This window comes from Littorina saxatilis, linkage group LG14 (assembly GCF_037325665.1).
Source record: "Littorina saxatilis isolate snail1 linkage group LG14, US_GU_Lsax_2.0, whole genome shotgun sequence".
Classification (NCBI taxonomy): Eukaryota; Metazoa; Mollusca; class Gastropoda; order Littorinimorpha; family Littorinidae; genus Littorina; species Littorina saxatilis.
Genome location: NC_090258.1, coordinates 33187827 through 33212267, shown reverse-complemented (window position 1 = coordinate 33212267; position 24441 = coordinate 33187827). Strand labels below are relative to the sequence as shown.

The following is a 24441-nucleotide window of genomic DNA, read 5'->3' as shown; positions in this document are numbered from 1 at the left end:
CAGAGATGGGGGAAAAGCATCGATTGAGTTCGCAAATTGATCCTAAGAAGGAGCAAGACACGCCAAAAAAGATGGAGGAGAAAAGGCAGATGACAATGCTACCGCTAACCCTACAGGGAAAAAGCGCGTAGTAACCTCTGCCATCCATGTAAACAAAGATGGCAGCTTCGCTGAAAGTCAACAAAGAGGCGTCTCCATCTGCCCCAGAAGCTAAGTCTTCCAAATCCTCATCAACCTGTACAGTGGTATTCCAACCATCTACAAAAGGATGAGAGCCGGAACCAATCCCGAAAAAGCAACACTTGCCAAAAGGGAAAGGTTCGGAACAAATTTCCCAAAAGCCGGAACTCCGAAAGGATATTCCATCCACCTGCCTCATACCAGCTGAAAGCCTGGAAAAGGAAGTGGATTTAGCCTGAGTAACAGCAGAGGAACCGCAACAACGGAACCGAAAGCCGAAGACTGATGAGCGCCAACTACCAACACCACAGTGTTAACGGCAGAAGGCTAAACCATCCTTTAACCGGAAGCCACAGCCGCAAAAGCGTTAGCAAAATCGGCCAAGGATCGGCAAAAATCAGAACCAACCGGATGCCTAAACATGCACCAGAAGATCCTATTGTACCTTGAAGCCGCTTAAGCCACCAGTGCCACTGCACTTGACAGCCTAAACGGCAATTTGAATTCAGTGCAACCACCTCCGCGGAAGCACCGTCTTCTGAACAGCCGTCAGGCACTCCCGTGCCATCCGGAAGCTGACCCCCTGCTTGACTCCCATAGTCAAACAAAGAGCCAGCTATACTGTTCTCTTCCTGCCCCCCGGGCGGAAGCGAAAGACGCACACCCGTACCACAATCTAAAGAAGCGGTTGGTTGCGCAAATCTTCCGTTCGCTCTCCAAGGTTCCTAACCGCCACCGACCTGCTGCCAATGCAGTCAGAGCCAGCCTCAGCTTCGGAACTTTCACCCACAAAGCCAGAGCCCGGAGTTACTTTCTCTTGGAGACGCTCTACCCTTTCCCCGGAGAACCCGGGTACTTGGGTAGAAAACATACCTTTAAACTGGTGTGAACCACCGGGAACCGGAACACAGGCCACAAGCGAAGGCGTGGTCCCATCATCCCATTCCGCATGAACATCAGCCTGAGACACAGTAGCAGACGGCGCAGGCGAACGTTGGCAAGAGACGAAACCCCCGTCACACCGGAAGCGAACGCATCTCCGCCCGCGTGGAAGCGAACTCCCCCGCCAAGGAAGAAACCTGTGAACTTAAAGAGAGCAACAATGTCGCCACGTCCGCAGACGCACGACCGGGAAACACATAAACTAAGGCAGCCTAAGCGGGCTTATCCACAGGAGAAACCTTGTCTAAAGGTTTAGCCGTCAAAAACGGAGTAGGAGGCATGACGACCAAAACATCGATATTTTTAGCAAAGACAGTACATGAACCGAAACACAAGCCTGTCCGGAAGCCTTTGCTTTCCCAGGTGTTTACTTTGTCGGCGGAGAACCAGCAGTTACTCGTTTAGACAACTGCCGCTTCTTGGCGTTAACCGCCATGACCAAAAACAACTCACGAAAAATTTTGTAAACAAGAAAATTTCACAAGTTCAATTTAAGGTCAAAAACGCCCACAAACACAAGCAAAAAACAGAAAGATCTCACCTCAACATGAAGAGACGATAAGACAAGCAAGAAGATACCAAGAGGTAAGTGACCAAGTCCGTAGACGAAGTGACAGATGGCTGAACACAGCCAGAGCGTACAAAAACACGACCAGTCCCACTGCTCGCTGAGTATGGAATGATGCATATGGCGGCGTATGCGCGCGCATACGGAAGTCGGAAGTATGTATTAATATGGCCTTATGGGTATTGGTCACTCTTTTTTTAGAGGGGCTTCCCTTGTTACCAAGGGGATGCGTACAGCGTTACCAGCACTGAACTAGAGTTAATTGCTATATGTGAGTTGGGTAAGATATGTAATTTAATGAGGCTTATATCGCGCGTATTCCGTGGGTACAGTTCTAAGCGCAGGGATTTTTTTTTTTTTTTAATATTTTTATTCAAGGCGCAGGGATGCCGTGAGAGATGGAATTTTTTTTACACAATACATCACGCATTCGCATCGGCCAGCAGATCGCAGCCATTTCGGCGCATATCCTACTTTTCACGACCTATTATTCCAAGTCACACGGGTATTTTGGTGGACATTTTTATCTATGCCTATACAATTTTGCCAGGAAAGACCCTTTTGTCAATCGTGGGATATTTAACGTGCACACCCCAATGTAGTGTACACGAAGGGACCTCGGTTTTTCGTCTCATCCGAAAGACTAGCACTTGAACCCACCACCTAGGTTAGGAAAGGGGGGAGAAAATTGCTAACGCCCTGACCCAGGGTCGAACTCGCAACCTCTCGCTTCCGAGCGCAAGTGCGTTACCACTCGGCCACCCAGTGCATACACACATATCTGCACACAACTCAACTCAACTCAACTCAACTCAAATTTATTAATCCATATGGAAATTATGTTGTAACAATACTCATTTCCAATCAAAAGAATAAGAATGCATACTAAACACAGTCTCACTAACGCAAACAGTCATCCGTCAAGTCAAGTCTGCCAACTCACAACTCACTCACACAACAACAGCAACAGCAATACAAATTAACAAAAACCATAATTCCAATAACAGAAAGACGTCCAAGAGTCCAAACCAAACACGCAAGCATGGGCACACACACACATTAAGGCATAAAGACAGGAAGACACACACATAAGCATGCAAACACACACACACAATGTGTTCACACGAACATACACACCGCAAAACACACTTGCACAAAATTTAATGGGCAATCTCAGTGATTTCGCCCTCCCACCAACCAACTCAAACATGCATACACACACCCCCCCCCCCCCCCCCACCACGCACCCCCCTACCCCACCCCTGCTTCTTCGAAAACTTCAAATCCCAAAGCCTCACCTGCCTACGAGCGTGGTGTTGATTGTGGACTCTCCGTCGTAAACTGCCACAGAATCAAAGCCGCAGGTGGACGCCTGCTCGATGCTAATGGTGTCAAAGGTCAGCTGAATAATCAGCCCCTCCGGCACGGTGAGATGCCAGGTGCAGTTTGCTCCGTGGGGGTAGATGTTGGGGTGACCAGGACTGTGGAAGCTACCCTGGGAGGCAGTCCGGACACCACCGCAATCTGAGGGAGATACAGGTACACTTTTTTAACCTGGGGGTAATAATAATAATAATAATAATAATAATTGTCAGTAAGTACTGGTGTCACATGACTGATGTGAACCACTTGATTGGCTAATGGCGATGCGCTTAAATCTGTTAGCGCACTCTTGGAGTGCGCTAACTTTTCCACAGAGCGTATTCTTACGCCCTTTGCCAAAGCGAGACTGTACTCTCATCCTCAGAATTAATTAATGACATGTAGCATATATTCTCCACAATACCAAATGACCATAAATTCCCTGCTTCTCAATTAAAGCAGAAGTGGGGTTTTTTTCTGACAGATTGCATGTGCCTGTGCCACAGTGGCACTGATCTAAAAATAGAAGCCGCTGTGTTTCATCTCATTTTCGCTGACTTGCATAGATTCTTCTCATAATATGCCGTGTTAGTGGCATGTAACTTATCATCCACATTACCAAATGATGAGTTAGTATACAATTCCCAGCGGCTAACAGAAAACACAAGTGTTATTCTGATAACGTACACAGCATTTGGAAGACTGATTCGATCGACTCTAGCAGACTACACTGAAATACGACTGCATCAGTTCAGTAAATGAATGGTTTCCGAATTATTATTTCAAGGCAAGAACAATCGTAATCGAAAACGTGTAGGGTTCAGAACGTTCTTACCATATAATTCTGCCTTATTCGTGCAGACTCAGTGACAGTGCAGACTGCAGTGGTTCGATTGTTCTAGCCTAGCAGTAGCAGACGACATAAACCCCGCTCAGCAAATTAACATGTTGGGCAAATGTGAACGAAAAAACGATGGGGATATAATACGTGTAGGGTTCAGAGCATTCTTACCGTTCATATTTAGTATCAGACTCCCCGATGAGTGAAGATACAACACGAGATATATGCCACATTTATTTTGAAAATGTGCGAACTGTCGAGTCCTTCGTGGGGTAGTCAATTCAAGGGGAGTCACTCCGCACAGTCAATCCATCGACGCTCGACTGAAGGTTTCGAATCGCGAATAATGAAGAGCACAGTCCTTTCTCCGAGTTCAAATGAGGTCTCTCTGAAAGATCATCACTGTTCAGCTATAACGCTACACTGGAATTTACCAACAGAAATTAAAATGCGTGTGACGAAAGCACGACACACTTGAGACACCGGCCCACACAAAAGTAGATCTTACTGTACACGACCTGACCACACAGTTATGCCTATTCAAATGCGCGTAGCAAAGTGTGCGTTTGGAATCTTCTTTTTTCTATGGCGGTACTGACAATATCGTTATTGAAACAATCCCAGTGCACTAAGGGATTTATAGAGCAAATCTCGAAAATAATTATTGAACTCAGCGCTATGCGCTTCGTTCAATAATGAATTTTCTCGATTTGCTCTATAAATCCCTTAGTGCACTGGGATGTCTCAATAACTTAAATAATAATAATAATAATAATAATCTAAACAACGAATTGACTGTGGTAAGATGAACAAAGTTAAAAACCAAAGGATTACTGTACTCACCGATACAAAGACGACACAAGACGATTACGAATTTTCGCTTCTGGAAGTTTTTGTGTTCTTTTCCTGATGAAGCTTCCAGAAGCGAAAATTCGTAATTGTCTTGTGTCGTCTTTGTATCGGTGAGTACAGTAATCCTTTGTTTTTCAACTTTAAATAATAATAATAATAATAAAAATGATAAAAATAATGAGGACACTTATATGGCACAAATCCTAAAATAGTTCTATGCGCATGAAAAAAAGGGTAATACAGGTACAAAATTACTCCTGTATGCGATACAAGCACAGAAATATACAGGCACAGAATTATACCCGAGTGAAATCCAGGTACACTGACACACCTTGGGGGAATACAGGTACAAAATTACACCTGGATGAGATGCAGGTACAGAATTACACCTGGATGAAACAGGTACAGTATTATAGCTGGGGGGGGGGGGGGGTTGTAATACAGATATAAAATTACACCTGGGCAGGATACAAGTACAACATTAGACCTGGGAGTGAAACATGTACAAAGTTAAACCTTGGTGAAATACAGGTACAAAATTACACCTGGACAACATAAAGAAACAGAATTATACCTGATTAAATACAGGTACTGATCATAGTACAGTAGCTATTCTTGAAAATGTGAGGTTTTCTTTGTGGAAATTTGCGTTGCTTTCTTCGTGGGGAATGCAAGCATCCAGCACATAGCATTGTACATACTTCCCCCCATTCACTTCACTCAAAATGTCATAACTTTTCATGTTGTTACTGACAGGTTCCACTGTATATAACTATACAGCGGAACCCCCATTGAAGACTCCCTCCCCCTCAAGACCCTCTTTTTTCGCAGACTTTTCTTTTCATAACTGTTGTAAATTCGAAAATTTTCATTTGATCAATATACTTACCCGAATCACATGATTAGCATTGACACACTTGGAGATGCCTAGGTCTGATAAAAGCTACCCGTCTAGGTATAAGGGAAGCAACCCCAACAAAAAGTGACAGCACCATGGTACTTGCCACACTAGGTTGCCTCCCCTTAGGGTGAGCTACGTTACCATTGGTGCCTGGTACCACGTGATAACCGATCAATCGACTTATAGAATACTAAGAAACTATTAAGCGGGGCAGGCGGGAGGGAATTACCCATGTGATTCGGGTAAGTATATTAATCAAATGAAAATTTAATTAAAAATTTTCGATTAAATTACATATTCTTACTCCGAATCACATGATTAGCAGATAACTCCAACAAGGTGGTGGGTAAGATCAAAAAAGTTCAAACTCACTCTTAAGTTCTGGAGAGACATCCTCCAGCTGCCACCAAGGCAGTAATGGACCGAGATCCATACTGCCAGACGGCAGCAATGTCTCCCTACGAAAAGTGATAAAGACAAAAGCCGAGCGCCAGTAAGCTGTGCGCAGGACATCATCCAACCTCCTAGACCGTAAAACGGCCCAGGAGGAGGCCCGGGCCCTGGAAAATGAGCTCGGGCCGAGCCGAGGGGAAAGATAGCAGATAGCTACGACAAGGCGGAGGGAAAGAAAATCCCTTGCCAAAAACTGGCCTACTGCCAAAAGTCAGGAAAGGACCCAGTGAGAAAGAAACATCTAACTCACTCTAAAACCCTTGCCAGGAACTGGCCCACTGCCAAATGACAGAAAAAGGACCGAGAACCATCCTGATTGACAGCCGCGATGTCTCTCAGGCAAAAAATGCGAAAGACAACATCAGAGAGCCAGTAAGCTGTGCCCAGCACTTCTTCCAATCTCCTGAACCGTAAAACAGTCCAGAAAAAGACCCAAGCCTTGAATAAACCCGAGCCGAGTAGAGGGGAAGACAAGCTGACCCCCCCCTTTCTATTGGAAGAAAATGCTAATGGCCTGGAAATGATTCGTGCGTAAGGTTGACACTCAGCACTGAAAAGGACCAACCCTCACGGAGACCGTAAGGCAACCATGCCCAAGTATGAACCCTTGGGATGGAGTAAGGCCCGAAAGGCCTTTGAGATAACAGCCAGCTCCAGAGGAGTGACCAATCTCCGAAAAAGAGAAAGAGAGAGACGCCTGAGTACCAGGTACCAGAGTCCAACTCAATGAGAAAATCTCAAAGGAGACGGTCACCAGTCGTCCTCTACCAGTCCCTACGAAAGCAGAGAGAGGGGTAAAAAAAAGAGGAAGCAGCGACCTATGATAGTGCGTAAACACCGGAAATGCGGAAACCGCCGTGGCCAAAGCTTGATGTGACCGGTGACCCTAAACAAAATGACAAAAGTCAGTGTTAGCAGAGCAGTCTGCTTGTAGGTAATTGAATGAAAATCAAAAACCTAAACCAGAAAACAAGACTGGAAAGGAAAAACGGAAAACCGTGAAGCCAACCAGCCATAAGACTCCCTGAACAAGAGTTCTCAGGGAAAAGGGCCCGAAGTAAAATTCGCGGCAGACCAAACCCAGAAAAATTCCTGAGTTTAGCTGAAAAGCCAAACGCGTCTGATTACCTCAGAACCGAGAGTCAGACACGGAAAACAACAGGCAAGCGTCCGTAATAGTTGCAAGTGGTAGAAGGGAGACCGTAACAGGCAACCCAAACCACCGGAAGTCGCCCCGACTCGCCTCATGCCAGGATGAGGGAGAAGAGGGAGACACAAATTCTAAAGACACGGAGACCGTAGTCGCCCACGCCAGGCAAGAGACTATTACACGGGCTAAGGCTGAGAGCCATAACGCCCGCAGACCGGCCATAAAAGATGCTGGACCAAAAGCCCGCACCAAGAAAACCGGAACATTAACTAGACCTCTGCCGAAAGGAGAGGGTTAGCCAATAAAGCTGAGAAAAGTGATAGGCCACAAGAAAGGCTCCTCACCATGCATTGCCAAAACCAATGCAAACTCAGGAAAATCTGAATGTAACTTCCGAGGCCAACTCAAGTAAACCTTAAGCTTGGACGAAACGCTCGAACAAGTCCGATCGCTAGAGAAAGACAGAGTCAAACTCGGCGAAAGACCCACTAGGACCGAGTCCATAAAAACAAACAACAGCCACCACCGCCAACGGGAGGAATGGCTGTTGCACCAGCTGAGGCTACAAAACCCGGATGCCCTAAGGCCGGCTGTTGTTCCAATAACACAGACTACAACGTCCGAGAAAGAACAGCCTCTCCGGTTTAAGCCTGAGCTGAGGACTTAGCCTGAAAGGGCTGAGTCTGCTTAAGCAGAGCCTGTTTTGCTGCTTCAAAGCTTGAAGAGCAAACGGAAGAGACCAGAAGGTCCCTATGAGTCTCTATCTCCTACCTCCTGACCTCCAAATCCAGGAGGCCGAAGAGAGACCCATCCACCAAGGGTGAAGAACTAAGGGAGTTTCTCGTTGATTCCGCATAAAGCTAGGAATGGGAGAGAAACGAAACCCGTCTGTACATGACCGAATGGACAATGCGCAGAGAGGACGACCCCTTCTGTCCTAAAGTCACCCTAGCAAAGGTGGATAAAGCGTCCCCTGCTTCCTGCTCTTTACTGAGTGTAAAGGTCACCAAGGGCTCCGAAAAGGAGTGTCTCCGAAAAGGAAGCGAGTTCCAAAAGCTGTCTGCCCGTTTCCTCAGAGAGGAAGAGAGTCCGCTCAGAGAGCTAGGGACTGAAATCGTTCCCCAAAGGCTTCGTACAAAGCCGAGGGAGTTCCGGCGTGACCAGCGAAGGTGCACGCGGAAGGGCAAAGGACGACAGCAAATTCCGGGACGTCTTGGGCAAAGGCAACTTCCTCTGAGCCGCTAAAGGCCCGAAAGAAGAAGCCTGCGCAGGAGAGGCAAACCAAACCCATGCCAGTTCCATAGCTGGCCGAGAGGACAGTAAAGAAAACCGGCACTAGAGGCAGCCGCTGCCGGAAGACAAGGGTTTAGCAAAGCTGGGAGAGAGGTAAAACGGCCACCAAAGGAGGAACCTTAAAATGGGCGTAGCCTTCCCTCTCTCTCGCAGACTGGGAACCAGTCCTAATCGAAAAAGCATCGGCAGACGCAATTTCGACAAATAAACCCCTTCCGGGCAATATCTGGAAGTGACTTCGTCCCTGTCGCGGACGACTGCTGACGAGAATCTAGGCTCGAACCGGATGGGACCATAGCAGGTCCACTAACCGGTGAGCCCACACTTCTGGCCGGAACCCGAAGCGCAGCGGTCGCGTACGACCGCCGACGTAAGGCAAGGTTCAAACTGACCGTGACAGTAGCCTGTGCACTAACCAGTGAACCTACGCTTCCAGCCGGAACCGGAAGCACAGCTGTCGCGTACGACTGCTGCCGTAAGGCAAGGCTCCAAACCGGACGTGACAGAAGACTGTGCACTAACCAGTGAACCTACACGTCCAGCCGGAACCGGAAGCGGCGCTGTCGCGGAAGACTGCTGAAGTAGGGCAAGGCTCAAACCAGAAGTGACAGCAGCCTGTGCACTACCGGTGAACCTACACTTCCAGCCGGAACCGGAAGCTCAGCTGTCGCGGACGACTGCTGACGTAGGGTAAGGCTCAAACCAGACGTGACAGCAGCCTGTGCACTGACTGGTGAACCTACACTTCCGGCCGGAACCGGAAGCACAGCTGCCGCGGGCGACGGCTGACGTAAGGCAAGGCTCGAACCGGACGTGAACGTAGTCTGAACACTAGCCGGTGAACCTTTTACTTCCGGCCGAAGCCGGAAGCAGCTGTCGCGGACGACTGCTGAAGTAGGGCAAGGCTCGAACCAGAAGTGACAGTAGCCTGTGCACTAACCAGTGAACCTACGCTTCCAGCCGGAGCCGGATGCACAGCTGTCGCGTACGACTGCTGACGTAGGGTAAGGCTCAAACCGGACGTGACAGCAGCCTGTGCACTACCGGTGAACCTACACTTCCGGCCGGAACCGGAAGCGCAGCTGCCGCGGACGACTGCTGACGTAAGGCAAGGCTCGAACCGGACGTGAACGTAGTCTGATTACTAGCCAGTGAGCCTTTTACTTCCGGCCGAAGCCGGAAGCAGCTGTCGCGGACGACTGCTGACGTAAGGCGAGGTTCGAGCCGGACGTGAACGTAGTCTGGACACTAGCCGGTGAACCTCTGCTTCCGGGAACCGGAAGCGCAGCTGCCGTAAACGGCTGCTGCAGACACCAACCTTGCTGTGACCGGATCCCCGGAGGGACATGCACTGTTGCGCTACCGCAAGCGGAAGGCAACAAATGCCGGCCAGGAAGAGAAGAAGAAGGTCCCCGCGGGACAGTCCAGAAAAGTCACGGCGGACAGCAGCCTGGTCAAGAGAAGACCCGGAGTCTGAAGGCACAGGCATCAAAAGACGCCAAGGAGAGAACGTCGCCTAACCCCCAGGCGGGGGGCAGAGCTGGCGACGATGTCCAACCGCGGCAAAGCCTCGCGAACGAGGGAATCTATCTCTGGAAATAAGCAAAAGATAAGAGTAGACCCCAGAGCACTAGACTCTGGAGCCGAAACAGTAGTAAAACGACAGCCTTAGAGGCAAAGACGGACGACTGAGAGCCAGACGGCAAATCGTCCGTAGCAGAAATCGGCACAGAAAAACGTAAAAAATTTATCCTGTGCCAAAACAACAACGACAGAGTTCTTCAAAAAGAAGAGGATGCTGAGGATTAGAGCTTAGCAGGGCCCAAGCCCTAACCCTCGGCCTTAGCTCCCTCTAATTCTCATTGACGGCCATGTAAACGCCGAGAGAAAAATAAACAAACAACTGAAACTAGCAAAGTCCGAACGGACGCAAACATTTCAGAAGCAAGCAAGGAGGGCAGCTAACACCAGCGAAGTAGCTACCAAAGGCAGCTAAACAACAAGCTACAAAAGAGTTAAGCGTCCGAGTACGGACGAAAACATCAACATAGCAAACAACAACATGCTAGAGAAAAATGGCGACCAAGGAGGAAGCCACAACTACTGAAATTAACCAAGTCCGTACAGACGCAAACATTTCAGAAGCAAGCAAGCAAACAAGCTAACACAAGCGTAGTAGCCACCAAAGGCAGCTAAACCACACGCTACAAAAGCGTTAAGCGTCCGAGAACGGACGAAAAAGCGTCAACATAGCAAACGCCACGTGCTAGCAAAATGGCGACCAAAAGGAAGCCAACAGCCACTGAGAACTTCAAAGTACAACCAACGTAAGAAATTCTCAGCAGAAGACAAAAACAAGTCAAGGACTATAAAGGAAAGACCTCACCAGCTGCAAAGCCAGCAAGAAGACGGGAGCCGTGGCCGGTGGGTGTCAGCAGACACAAAAACAGCCAGAGCAAAGCAAAACACGACCTGTCCTCTCAAGTGATAGAAGTCGATTGATCGGTTATCACGTGGTACCAGGCACCAATGGTGACGTAGCTCACCCTAAGGGGAGGCAACCTAGTGTGGCAAGTACCATGGTGCTGTCACTTTTTTAGTTGGGGTTGCTTCCCTTATACCTAGACGGGTAGCTTTTATCAGACCTAGGCATCTCCAAGTGTGTCAATGCTAATCATGTGATTCGGAGTAAGAATATGTAATTTAATCCACTTTTCCAATTCCCATTTTAAGACTCCCTACTGATTTTCTCAGATTTGTCAAGGTCTTTAAAAGGTGTGTGCGCGCGCGCGTGTGTGTGTGTGTGTGTGTGTGTGTGTGTGTGTGTGTGTGTGTGTGTGTGTGTGTGTGTGTGTGTGTGTGTGTGTGTGTGTGTGTGTGTGTACACCCACCAGCATACTCTGTGGTGTAGGTTGCCTGGAAGCCCATGTGGGCAACCGAGCCGTCAGTGACGAAGCGAAGGTACATCATGTTTCCTGTTGAGCGCTGTACCGGCGGCATGCTGGAGCCACAGTAACGCTGACCTAACAGAGTCGCTTGGGCGTTTTCTCCGTCGTAGATCTGAATCAGGAAAATAATACAAATAAGGGCTAGCCAGGAGTTTCTGAACAGATCTGGCAAGACATCATCAAAAAAACATAAAGCAGTCTCCTGTCAACCCTCACGGAAAAATGTCTGGCACTAGTTCACTTTAACTGGGGTGCTAGGCTGACGCTATAATATCCAAATATGAAACTCAAAAATCTGAGGAGCCTTAAACCTGAACGTACATTGTTGACAGTTTTAAAACGTAAAGCTACGCCAGTGAGTCCAACCTGAAATCCATTTTAAAACTTTTTTCCTAAACAGAAACGAAAATCTGGAATAAACTGGAAAATGAACACCCCTGCACACAACAAAATCTGATAAGCCTTTTTGTTTTTAACCTAACCTCCACAGTCAAAGGAACACAAGCCTCCTTCTATGGTGAAGTTATTCAATGTGAGCAAGATGTGTTTAAGAAAAGTCTTGTGTTAATCAAGAATGCCTTGCACAAGTGAATATGCAACAGAATCGTATAAAGTTTCAAGGGCGGATCAATTCACTTTGGAGGGGGGGGTTACAAAATGACTGCAAAGATACAAGTTGACGGCGCCGAAGGCGCCTAAGCCTCTAGGGGGGTCCGGGGGCATGCCCCCCTGGAAATTTTTTTTATCCAAAGAAGCAAAATAGAGCTATCTGGTGCATCCTGAGCCAATAAATTACCTCTTTTTTTGGGGGGTGGGGGTTTGGGGGGGGGGGGGGTTACGTAACCCGTGTAACCCCCCCCCAGATCCGCCCTTGAAAATTTTGAAGCCTTACCTCCATATTGTTGCCTTCCACTCTCAAGTTGTAGAAGATTAGCAAACTGCGTTTGAGAAAACGGTCTTGTATCGGCCCTCAAATGAAACTGCCAATGCACTACTTATCATACGACCAGATCTGTTGAGCCTTTTCAGCCTCACTTTCACAAAGTCGTATCCATATGAGCCGGCTTCCACAGTAAAGTTGTTGAACCTGAACAAGATGCGTTTGAGGAAACATATCAGCTGTCAAGGTAAAATGCCAACGCACTGCTTATCACATGAAAGAATCTGACAAGCCTTACCGCCACATAGTCAAATCTACAGGAGCCCCCTTCCACGGTAAAGTTGTTGAACGTGAGCACGATGCGTTTGCTGTCGGGCTGGCTGATGAGGTAGCCGCACTGCTTGTTGTGGGGGTACGTGTTTGGGAAGGAGGGGGACTGGAGGGTTCCCTGTGGAGCTGTGAATGTTCCTCCACACCCTGGGAGAGAGAAGGAGAGAGAGAGAATTATTGAATGCAAACGCACACAAACACAAAAACGCATGCACCCACACAAACACAGAGGCACACACGTACATTCTCACACACACACACACACACACACACACACACACACACACACACACACACACACACACACACACACACACACACACACACACACACACACACACACACACACACACACACACACACTCTCTCATTCACTCACTCTCACACACAATTAGGTAGTACACACACACACACACACAGACACATGCACAAACACACCTACACAGGCACGCACGTACACACTATCTCATTCACACACGCAAATAAGATAGTCCACACACACACACGCACACAAAACACAGTCCCCAACATCTATTTTGTCATTCAGTTGGAAGTTTGATTCTTGATATTTGAATCTTAGCAGATTTCTGTATTCAATTTTCTCACCTGAGGTCCAGGACGCACTAAATCCACTTCCTGTGACGGATCCGTCAGTCTTGAACTTGAGCAAGAGAGTGTTACCAGTGGAGGTGACGGGTGACGGAAAACTGGATCCACAAAAACGACCCAGAGAGGGCGCATCCTCATCAGTGCCGTCACGAATCTGAATGCACACAGTATGCAATGAATCGCACAGCAAAGCAACAGTGATGAGGATTCCCTTTTCTAAACCTTTTCAACAACTAAACTCATTCGTTTTGTTTTGAGACACAAAGAGACATTAGCACTTGTCATAAGCATGTTTCTGCTTCTATAACCTGGCACATGTCCTCTCAGAAATCAAAGGCGTTGGTTTCATAGTGAAAACTTGGTCATTGTGGCGGGGATGTAGCTCAGTCGGTAGCGCGCTGGATTTGTATCCTGTTGGCCGCTCGCTGTCAGCGTGAGTTCGTCCCCACGTTCGGCAAGAGATTTATTTCTCAGAGTCAACTTTGTGTGCAGACTCTCCTCGGTGCCCGAACACCCCCGTGTGTACACGCAAGCACAAGACCAAGTGCGCACGAAAAAAATCCTGTAATCCATGTCAGAGTTCGGTGGGTTATAGAAACACGAAAATACCCAGCATGCTTCCTCCGAAAGCGGCATATGGCTGCCTAAATGGCGGGGTAAAAACGGTCATACACGTAAAAGCCGTGGGAGTTTCAGCCCATGAACGAACAAACAAATAGTGAAAACTTGGTCATTGACCTGGGGTCAGTCTGTAAACTAGGCTAGGCATCTCAGTCCTCCTGTCATATCAATATCGTCAAGGAATTTTGGCGTAACTCAATTCTTGGCGAAAACGTTTTTGTGCTTTAGACAAAGTACCGTACTTTTCGGACTATAAGGCGATACTTTTTTTTTTTTTTTTTTACTTAAAATAGTGGGGTCGCCTTATACACGACGTCGCCTTATTCTCGGATAAAATAGGTTTCACGAGCACTGTGAACTTGAAATCAATGAGCAACTAACAATCATTTAAGTGAACACAATTCAAGCAATGTTGATCGCCGAAAAAATTACCTGAACACTAGTTGCGTTGAAACACGACAGTCGACAGTCGGTCTCTTGACACTTCAACTGGGTACCGCTTCAACTTGCACTTCGACTTTGTCACTGTCAAGATGCCGAAAACGAAGAGAGCTTCATACGATGCTGCCTTCAAGATTAAAGCCATCGATCTTGCGATACGACTGGAGAGCAACCGAAAGGCAGCGTTCGAACTAGGCCTGAATGAATCCATGGTTCGCAAATGGCGTAAACAGAGAGGTCAGCTGTTGGGATGTAAAAAGTCACGCAAGTCTTTCCGCGGAAAAGGTGCACGCTGGCCAGAGCTTGAGGCAGAGTTGGAGGACTGGGTTAATCTTCAAAGGGCCGATGGTCGAGGCGTTTCAACCGTTCAAGTTCGATTGAAGGCAAAGGAGATGGCAGCGGCGAAGAATATTGACGAATTCACTGGGAGTGCGTCATGGTGCTTTCGTTTTATGCGGCGGAGGAATCTGTCGGTTCGCATGAAGACAACAATGTGTCAACAGTTACCGCCCGACTTTGAAGAGAAACTTGTCAGTTTCCGAAATTTTGTTTCCGAAGTGATCGCGGAACATAGTGTCGGTCACGATCAGATTATAAACATGGACGAGGTGCCGCTGCAATTTGACATGCCTCTGACCCGCACAGTGAACAAAAAGGGAGCAAAGTCGGTCAACTTGCGCACCACTGGTCATGAAAAAACACATTTCACAGTTGTCCTCGCATGCACAGCAAGTGGCCAAAAACTCCCACCGATGGCGATCTTCAAACGTAAAACCATGCCGAAGGAACAGTTTCCGAAAGGGATCGTCGTCGAAGTCAATCCCAAAGGTTGGATGGATGAGCTAAAGATGATGAGTTGGCTGAGGCAGTGTTACAGCAAACGTACAGGCGGATTCTTCCGCAGGACCAAGTCTGTGTTGGTGATGGACAGCATGCGAGCACACATCACAAAAAACGTGAAGGAAGCAGTCGGCAAACTGAACTCTGTGCCAGTCATCATCCCAGGAGGAACAACCAAGCATCTCCAACCCCTCGACATCTCCTGCAATCGTCCCTTCAAGACCCATCTTCGTGGCTTGTGGGAAGCATGGATGAGTGAAGGCGATCACTCCTTCACGAAAACGGGACGACTTCGACGCGCTACCATCGCAGAGGTGTGCACCTGGGTTGTGAAGGCATGGGAGAAGGTGTCAACACGAACAATCGTCAACGGCTTCAGGAAAGCTGGCATCATCGAAGCAGACGGTCAAGCTGACAACGCTGTAGCAGACGACGAGGACGATACCGAACCGGAAACGGAAGATGAGGACACAGCTGGACCATCTACTTCGACGGGTGGGAACCGCTCGCGTGCCATGTCAGCAGCGGCTTTCATGAACTTCTTTTGTTCGGACTCTGAGGGTTCAGATTTCTCTGGATTTTCTGGGAGTGAGAGTGACGACGACGACGACGAGTGACGATTGAGGTACCGCTGATCTTTTCCCTGACTTTCTGTTTGAAACAGTGTTTCCTGCCGATTTTGAGCGGTCGCCATGTTTGATCATTGATGTTGTTGTTGTTTTTTTCTATGTACGATGTTTTTCTTCATTTTTTTCTTTCATCCCATCGCCTTATGCACGACACCATCGCCTTATCCATGGCATCGCCTTATTCTAGGCTTTTTTCATTTTTTTTTTAAAAAGTAGGGGGTGCGCCCTATACACGGCAGCGCCTTATAGTCCGAAAAGTACGGTAAATCATTCTCCATGAGAAATATTTTCTTAAATATGATTTTTTTTTTTTTTTTTTTTTGCTTAACGCCCAGCCGACCACGAAGGGCCATATCAGGGCGGTGCTGCTTTGACATATAATGTGCGCCACACACAAGACTGAAGTCGAAGCACAGGTTTCATGTCTCACCCAGTCACATTATTCTGGCCAACCAGTCCTAGCACTAACCCCATAATGCCAGACGCCAGGCGGAGCAGCCACTAGATTGCCAATTTTAAAGTCTTAGGTATGACCCGGCCGGGGTTCGAACCCACAACCTCCCGATCACGTGGCAGACGCCTTACCACTAGGCCAACCGTGCAGGTTTAAATATGATTGACAATACATGATTTAACATTGTTTTATCTTTCTGTCCATACTAGGAAATTCCTTTTAACTTTCTATCCATTACCAGGAACGAAAATAACCACTAATTCATAATAAAACTTTTGTCCTTCTCCTCAAAAGCTGTTCAAAACCAGCTACGCCAAAATTCCACGACAATGTCGATATGCTGTTGTTCATGAAAGCTAGGGTCTTCACATGGCCGTAGAGCTTGTCCCTCACTGGTGTGTCCACAGGCCAGATTGCTGGACTGGTTGATGACCAACCCTGCAATTATTAGCTACAGATCTGCCAGATTGCTGGACTGGTTGATGACCAACCCTGCAATTATTAGCTACAGATCTGCCAGATTGCTGGACTGGTTGATGACCAACCCTGCAATTATTAACTACAGATCTGCCAGATTGCTGGACTGGTTGATGACCAACCCTGCAATTATTAGCTACAGATCTGCCAGATTGCTGGACTGGTTGATGACCAACCCTGCAATTATTAGCTACAGATCTGCCAGATTGCTGGACTGGTTGATGACCAACCCTGCAATTATTAGCTACAGATCTGCCAGATTGCTGGACTGGTTGATGACCAACCCTGCAATTATTAGCTACAGATCTGCCAGATTGCTGGACTGGTTGATGACCAACCCTGCAATTATTAACTACAGATCTGCCAACCCTTGTGAAGCCTCAAGTGTAGCAATTTAGACTTTTTGTTGTTGAATTTTCATCGTAGCAAATGCTGTCTTCTTCTTCTTCTTCTTCTTCTTCTTCTGCGTTCGTGGACTGAAACTCCCACGTACACTCGTGTTTTTATGCACGAGTGGAATTTTACGTGTATGACCGTTTTTTACCCCGCCATTTAGGCAGCCATATGCCGTTTTCGGAGGAAGCGTGCTGGGTATTTTTGTGTTTCTATAACCGACCGAACTCTGACATGGATTACAGGATCTTTTTCGTGCGCATTTGGTCTTGTGCTTGCGTGTACACATGGGGGTGTTCGGACACCGAGGAGAGTCTGCACACAAAGTTGACTCTGAGAAATAAATCTCTCGCCGAACGTGGGGACGAACTCACGCTGACAGCGGCCAACTGGATACAAATCCAGCGCGCTACCGACTGAGCTACATCCTCGCCCCTTCTTCTTCTACTTTGCGAGCAAATGCTCTTTAAGTGTATCATTTTCTCAAAAGTATTCACACATCCGCGCCCATTTATGCCATCTTGCACAAGAATAGACATTATTAATAAAGTTTCATGAGAATGCAGAAGCATCAAATGACCATTAGAGAGTATCTCCAGTGCCATTATTCAGTGTAGACAATGTTTTATGACCCATTGTGTGACCGCTACACGGAGTGGGAAGCAAATATGAGCGCCAGGACTCACAAAAAAGAGGGAACTATTGCATGCTTGTGACTTGTTTTATTATTCGATTCAGTATTGGCGTTGACCGGTAATCTGTTGAAATGAGAAAATACCGGAACAAAATTGGCTGCCGGTATGACCTATCAGTGGATTTTTAGAACTACCGGGTTTTTTTTTGCTGGTAAAACAACAAAACCAGTACTCCGAGTTAGACTCTTACTGGTTCCAACGACCAGCCTACCGTTTTTGTGTGAACTGTTTGCATCAAAAAAATTCTACCGCCATCACTGCAATTAACCTTAAGCTTGGTGTAGCAGCGTAGGAATTTAAAACGTAGCAGTTGGCAGCTCTGTATGCTGCTGTCCGTCGAAGGGTCTCCACAAGGCCGTAGAGCTTGTCTCTCACGGGTGTGTCCGCAGGCCAGATTGCTGGACTGGTTGATGACCAACCACTGATAGCTGTAGATAGAGTAAAATGCTGGCTCACCTCCAGGTAGTCGTAGTTACAGCTGCTGCCAGCCTCCAGGTTGAAAGCGACGAATGAGAGGAGGACGCTGTCCGAGGGGTCCACGGTGATGGTCCACACGCACTCCGCGTTGTGGTCGTAGACACTCGGGTAGTTGGGGGAGGTCAAGGTCCCCTCCGATCCCGTCAGCGCTCCGCCGCATCCAGACCCAGCTGCACACAGTTAGTTTTTATCACAGTGGCAACCCCATTTTTCAAACCAAAAACAAATCTCAGAAAATCAGGTCTTTTAAAATGACGGAGTCTTAAAATGGAGGTAAATTTATAGAGGATTTGAACGAAAAATCTGAAAAAGCATGGTGGATATCACAGAGAGAGAGAAAGGGGAATCAAGAGCGATGTGTGTGGACGATGTGCTACGCACTAGTCAAGGCGGGAAATGGGCGCGGTATCGGGGACTGCAAGCAAAGCAGCAGCACATGCACTAAATAATAATCAATGTTGGCCTTCCTTCTTCTTCTTCGTTCCTGGGCTGGAACTTCCACGTTCACACATGTTTTTGCACGAGTGGGATTTTACGTGTATGACCCTTTTTACCCCGACATTCTGGCAGCCATACGCCGCTTTCGGGGGAAATGTTGGCCTTTAAAACTACAGGACAGAAGGAGCCAATGAGAAGAAGAAGAAAACTACAGGACAGAAGGAGCGAATGCGAAGAAGAAGAAAACTACAGGACAGAAGGAGCCAATGAGAAGAAGAAGAAAACTACAGGACAGAAGGAGCCAATGAGAAGAAGAAGAAAACTACAGGACAGAAGGAGCCAATGAGAAGAAGAAAACTACAGGACAGAAGGAGCGAATGAGAAGAAGAAGAAAACTACAGGACAGAAGGAGCCAATGCGAAGAAGAAGAAAACTACAGGACAGAAGGAGCCAATGAGAAGAAGAAAACTACAGGACAGAAGGAGCCAATGAGAAGAAGAAGAAAACTACAGGACAGAAGGAGCCAATGAGAAGAAGAAGAAAACTACAGGACAGAAGGAGCCAATGAGAAGAAGAAGAAAACTACAGGACAGAAGGAGCCAATGAGAAGAAGAAGAAAACTACAGGCCAGACACAATGCTGGTACCTGATGTGGCGGAGTAGGTGATGTGGAATCCGCGGTCGGCGAGACTAAGGTCGGTGTGGAAGTAGATGTAGGCGTAGGGGCCGGTGGTGGTGATCGGTGCCGGTGTACTGGTGCTGCAGTAACGCCCCAGTATTGGAGAACTGGAGTCTTGTCCAGAACGAATCTGAAAACACAATTTTACTACAGTGGAACCTCCATTTTAAGACCTCCACAAATCTGAGAAAATCAGGTCTTAAAAAGGAAGGAGTCTTAAACTGGGGGTAAATTTGCAGAGCTAATGAACAGAAAGTCTGAGAAAACAAGGTCTTAAAAAGGAAGGAGTCTTAAATTGGGGGTAAATTTACAGATGTGGTGAACAGAAAGTCTAAGAAAACAAGGTCTTAAAAAGGAGGGAGTCTTAAATTGGGGGTAAATTTACAGATATGGTGAACAGAAAGTCTAAGAAAACAAGGTCTTAAAAAGGAGGGAGTCTTAAATTGGTGGTAAATTTACAGATATGGTGAACAGAAAGTCTAAGAAAACAAGGCCTTAAAAAGGAGGGAGTCTTAAAATGGAGGTAAACTTACAGAGGCTATGAACAGAACATCTGACAAATTCAGGTCTTAACAAGTCGCGTAAGGCGAAAATACAATATTTAGTCAAGTAGCTGTCGAACTCACAGAATGAAACTGAACGCAATGCAACGCAGCAAGACCGTATACTCGTAGTCCACCGCTCACGGCATAGGCAGTGAAATTGACAAGAAGAGCGGGGTAGTGGTTACGCTATGCTGCATAGCACGCTTTTCTGTACCTCTCTTCGTTTTAACTTTCTGAGCGTGTTTTTAATCCAAACATATCATATCTATATGTTTTTGGAATCAGGAACTGACAAGGAATAAGATGAAATTGTTTTTAAATTGATTTCGAAAAAAAATTTTGATAATAATTTTTATATATTTAATTTTCAGAGCTTGTTTTTAATCCGAATATAACATATTTATATGTTTTTGGAATCAGCAAATGATGGAGAATAAGATAAACGTAAATTTGGATCGTTTTATAAATTTTTATTTTTTTTTACAATTTTCAGATTTTTAATGACCAAAGTCATTAATTAATTTTTAAGCCACCAAGCTGAAATGCAATACCGAACCCCGGGCTTCGTCGAAGAGTACTTGACCAAAATTTCAACCAATTTGGTTGAAAAATGAGGGCGTGACAGTGCCGCCTCAACTTTCACGAAAAGCCGGATATGACGTCATCAAAGACATTTATCAAAAAAATGAAAAAAACGTTCGGGGATTTCATACCCAGAAACTCTCATGTCAAATTTCATAAAGATCGGTCCAGTAGTTTAGTCTGAATCGCTCTACACACACACACACACGCACGCACACACACACACACACACACACACACACACACGCACGCACATACACCACGACCCTCGTTTCGATTCCCCCTCGATGTTAAAATATTTAGTCAAAACTTGACTAAATATAAAAAGGAGGGAGTCTTAAAAAATGTAGGGTAAATTTACAGAGGTTATGAACAGAAAGTCTGAGAAAACAAGGTCGCAACAAGAAGGGCAAAGCCCATACGACTCACATGCTTGACCTTGACCTTTACATGACCTTGACCTTCAGGGTCAAGGTCAAATAACTACACCTAGCAATGACATCATACACTAAGAACTGCTTTACACATTTTTCCTACCAAAATACATGTGACCCAAGGTCAAGGTCATCCAAGGTCATGCAACACAAAGCTGTTAAATCAAGACATAGGAAGTACAATGGTGCTTATTGGCTCTTTCTACCATGAGATATGGTCACTTTTAGTGGTTTACTACCTTATTTTGGTCACATTTCATAAGGGTCAAAGTGACCTTGACCTTGATCATATGTGACCAAATGTGTCTCATGATGAAAGCATAACATGTGCCCCACATAATTTTTAAGTTTGAAACAGTTATCTTCCATAGTTCAGGGTCAAGGTCACTTAAAAAAAATGTATACAATCCAACTTTGAAGAGCTCCTGTGACCTTGACGCAAGGTAAACCAAACTGGTATCAAAAGATGGGGCTTACTTTGCCCTATATATCATATATAGGTGAGGTATTCAATCTCAAAAACTTCAGAGAAAATGGGAAAAATGTGAAAAATAGCTGTTTTTAGACAACATTTATGGCCCCTGCGACCTTGACCTTGAAGCAAGGTCAAGATGCTATGTATGTTTTTTGGGGCCTTGTCATCATACACCATCTTGCCAAATTTGGTACTGATAGACTGAATAGTGTCCAAGAAATATCCAACATTAAAGTTTTCCGGACGTCCGTCGGGTGAGTACACGAGAGTGATAGACTCACTTTTGCTTCGCATGTGAGTCAAAAAGGAGGGAGTCTTAATTAAAATGGGGATAAATTTACTGAGGTTATGAACAGAAATTCAAAGAAAACAAGGTCTTAAAAAGGAGGAAGTCTTAAAATGGGGGTAATTTTCCATAGGTAATGAACAGAAAGTCTGAGAAAACAAGGTCTTAAAAAGGAGGAAGTCTTAAAATGGGGGTAATTTTCCATAGGTAATGAACAGAAAGTCTGAGAAAACAAGGTCTTAAAAAGGAGGGAGTCTTAAACTGAGGGTCTTTAAAGGGGGGTTCCACTGTAATTGCAGATGTCAGACGAAAAGAAAGAGAATAGCAGCCCAAAGAAGAGTCAGGTATGACTGATTCGGACATTCTTTCTCCAACACTAAATATGAAGTTACAACATCTTTCTTTATTTGGTGTTTGACGTCGTTTTCAACCACGAAGGTTATATCGCGATGGGAAGTTACAACAGCCACTGTGCTTAAAAGCCTTGTTGGCTCACGAAGTGTAGCCTATGCGATCGTAACTTTGTCTGTCTGTGCGTTTGTGCGTGCGTGTGTGTGTGCGTGTGTGTGTGCGTGTGTGTGTATGTCTGTGGTAGAAACTTTAACATTTCCGAGTCTATGTGTGAGTGGTTATCCAAGACTATGGATAAAGCTCGCATAAGATTACGTCACGGTCAAAAGTGTTTGACGTCAATTAATGCATCATGACGGCATGCCTCCCTGTAGTCTTTCTCTCTCGCGTGGTGTGTGTGGTCTCGGTCATTGTTATTTTGAGCGGGCCGAGACTATTTGGCAGTCGTGTCCCTGTAAGTAGGCTACATGCAGACACAGACAGATCTAGATCTAGTGTCTCTCTTTCTTGCACAGTGTCACCTAAGCTTACTGTGTGTGTGGGTGTGTATGTGTGACGGAGTGATTGAGTTTGTGTTACTGTTTGTCTATTTCTTACGTGAGCCTTGAAGGCTTCGCCTCTTGTTTTTGTTCCTAAGGTAAAAATCACCACCCAGCATGGCTGGGATTCGAACCCGCGACCTTCCGTTCGGGAGGCTGGCGTCTTATCCACTAGGCAGTGGACGAGGTCAATAAAAATCACAAAGCACGGCTGGAATTTGAACCCGCAACCTTCCGCTTGGGAGGCTGGCATCTAATCCATGAAACTGACCTCAAGGTAATCATAGCTGCAGTTAGCATGGTGCTCCAAGGCCAGCGTGGCAAAGCTGAAGAGAATGTTGCTGCCGGGGGGAACGGACACCAGCCACACACAGTCGCGGTTGTGCGGGTAGTTGCCAGGGTAACCAGGACTGTTGATGGTGCCGTGGCTGCCATTGTTGAGTGTTCCTCCACACACTGAAAACATCAAAAGCGGGAAACTCTGGGTTTTGGAATTCTCTCTTTTTGAATCAAGACTGGCAAAAAGTCTGTAAAGTTAAAAGCTGCCAATATCCCGTTTTCTCAAGAATAATTCCTGTTGCGTATTCTCTGACAGACAGACAGACAGACAGACAGAGAGGCAGACGGACAGACAGACAGACAGACAGACAGACAGACAGACAGACAGACAGAGAGACAGACAGACAGACAGACAGACAGAGAGACAGACAGAGAGACAGAGAGACACGGACAGGCAGACAGACAGACAGAGAGACAGACAGAGAAACAGACAGAGAAACAGACAGAGAGACAGACAGACAGACAGACAGACAGACAGACAGACAGACAGACAGACAGACAGACAGACAGACAGACAGACAGACAGACAGACGGACAGACAAACATTCAAGCAAACATTCATGTTATGCATGAGAAAGATACTAACCCGGTGGAAGCAGGCTTTCAGGCATGCAAACACACACAAGCACACCCATAAACACATGCAGACGCACATCCTTCCCCTCCCTCGCACCCCACCCCCCCCCCCCCCCCCCCCCCACATACCTGGATCAGCGGAGGTCCAAGACACAGTAAATCCACTGCTGGCGACAGAAGCGTCGGATTTGAACCAGAAATACAGCTGGTTGTGGGTGCTGTTGATGGTTCCACCGTTGGGCGCCTGGTTGCCGCAGTATTTGCCGATCATGTGCGAAGATGCGCTCGGCCCGTCGTGAATTTGCAGAAAGTCAAAGTTACACTGAGGGTGGGCCTCCACAGAAAACCTTGGGAAGGTGACCATCAGAATCTGAAAATGAATTGGCAGAGGTTAGGGATTCTGAAGAAAGAAGAAAATGCCAAAAATAAGGCAAATATTTTGGGATACATGTATAAAAAATATAAAATTGTGCAGGTCTACATGTGTCAATGATGGAATTAATTCCTCAGTGTTTCCACTCCGTACAGAAAGCAGCATCTTTGATACGTGTCCGTGGGAAGGATGTTCACGTTCCAGGTAAACACTTGGACAGACTTGTTCTCCATCATTTACCACATAGTGTATGTGGGGAGAAAGGCACCCCCAGAGGGTAATTACCTTGTCCGAGGAGGTGGTGATCTGCCAGGCACAGCTGATGCTGTGGGTGTAGTTGGCACCCTGGGTACGTGGGTAGCTGAAGGAGCCGCTGTCTGCCCGCAGGTACCCTCCACACCCTGGTGACAGAGGCAAACAATGAACAGAACGGTTATCTTCAAATGAACAGAACGGTTATCTTCAAATGAACAGAACGGTTATCTTCA

The 24441-nt window shown here is 46.6% G+C and overlaps 1 protein-coding gene across 1 annotated transcript in view; it reads right to left on the bottom strand.

The window, feature by feature from the left end:
* Positions 1-24441, bottom strand: part of LOC138946585 (cubilin-like) — a 196216-nt gene that overhangs the window by 120774 nt on the left and 51001 nt on the right. Inside the window, exons 18-26 of the mRNA XM_070318030.1 lie at positions 24239-24354; positions 23710-23950; positions 22937-23121; positions 19421-19583; positions 18316-18506; positions 13307-13463; positions 12669-12847; positions 11434-11602; positions 2989-3214 (exon numbers count right to left, since the gene is read on the bottom strand). Coding sequence (XP_070174131.1) covers positions 2989-3214; positions 11434-11602; positions 12669-12847; positions 13307-13463; positions 18316-18506; positions 19421-19583; positions 22937-23121; positions 23710-23950; positions 24239-24354 — 1627 coding nt within the window. The remainder of the gene's footprint in view (positions 1-2988; positions 3215-11433; positions 11603-12668; positions 12848-13306; positions 13464-18315; positions 18507-19420; positions 19584-22936; positions 23122-23709; positions 23951-24238; positions 24355-24441) is intronic.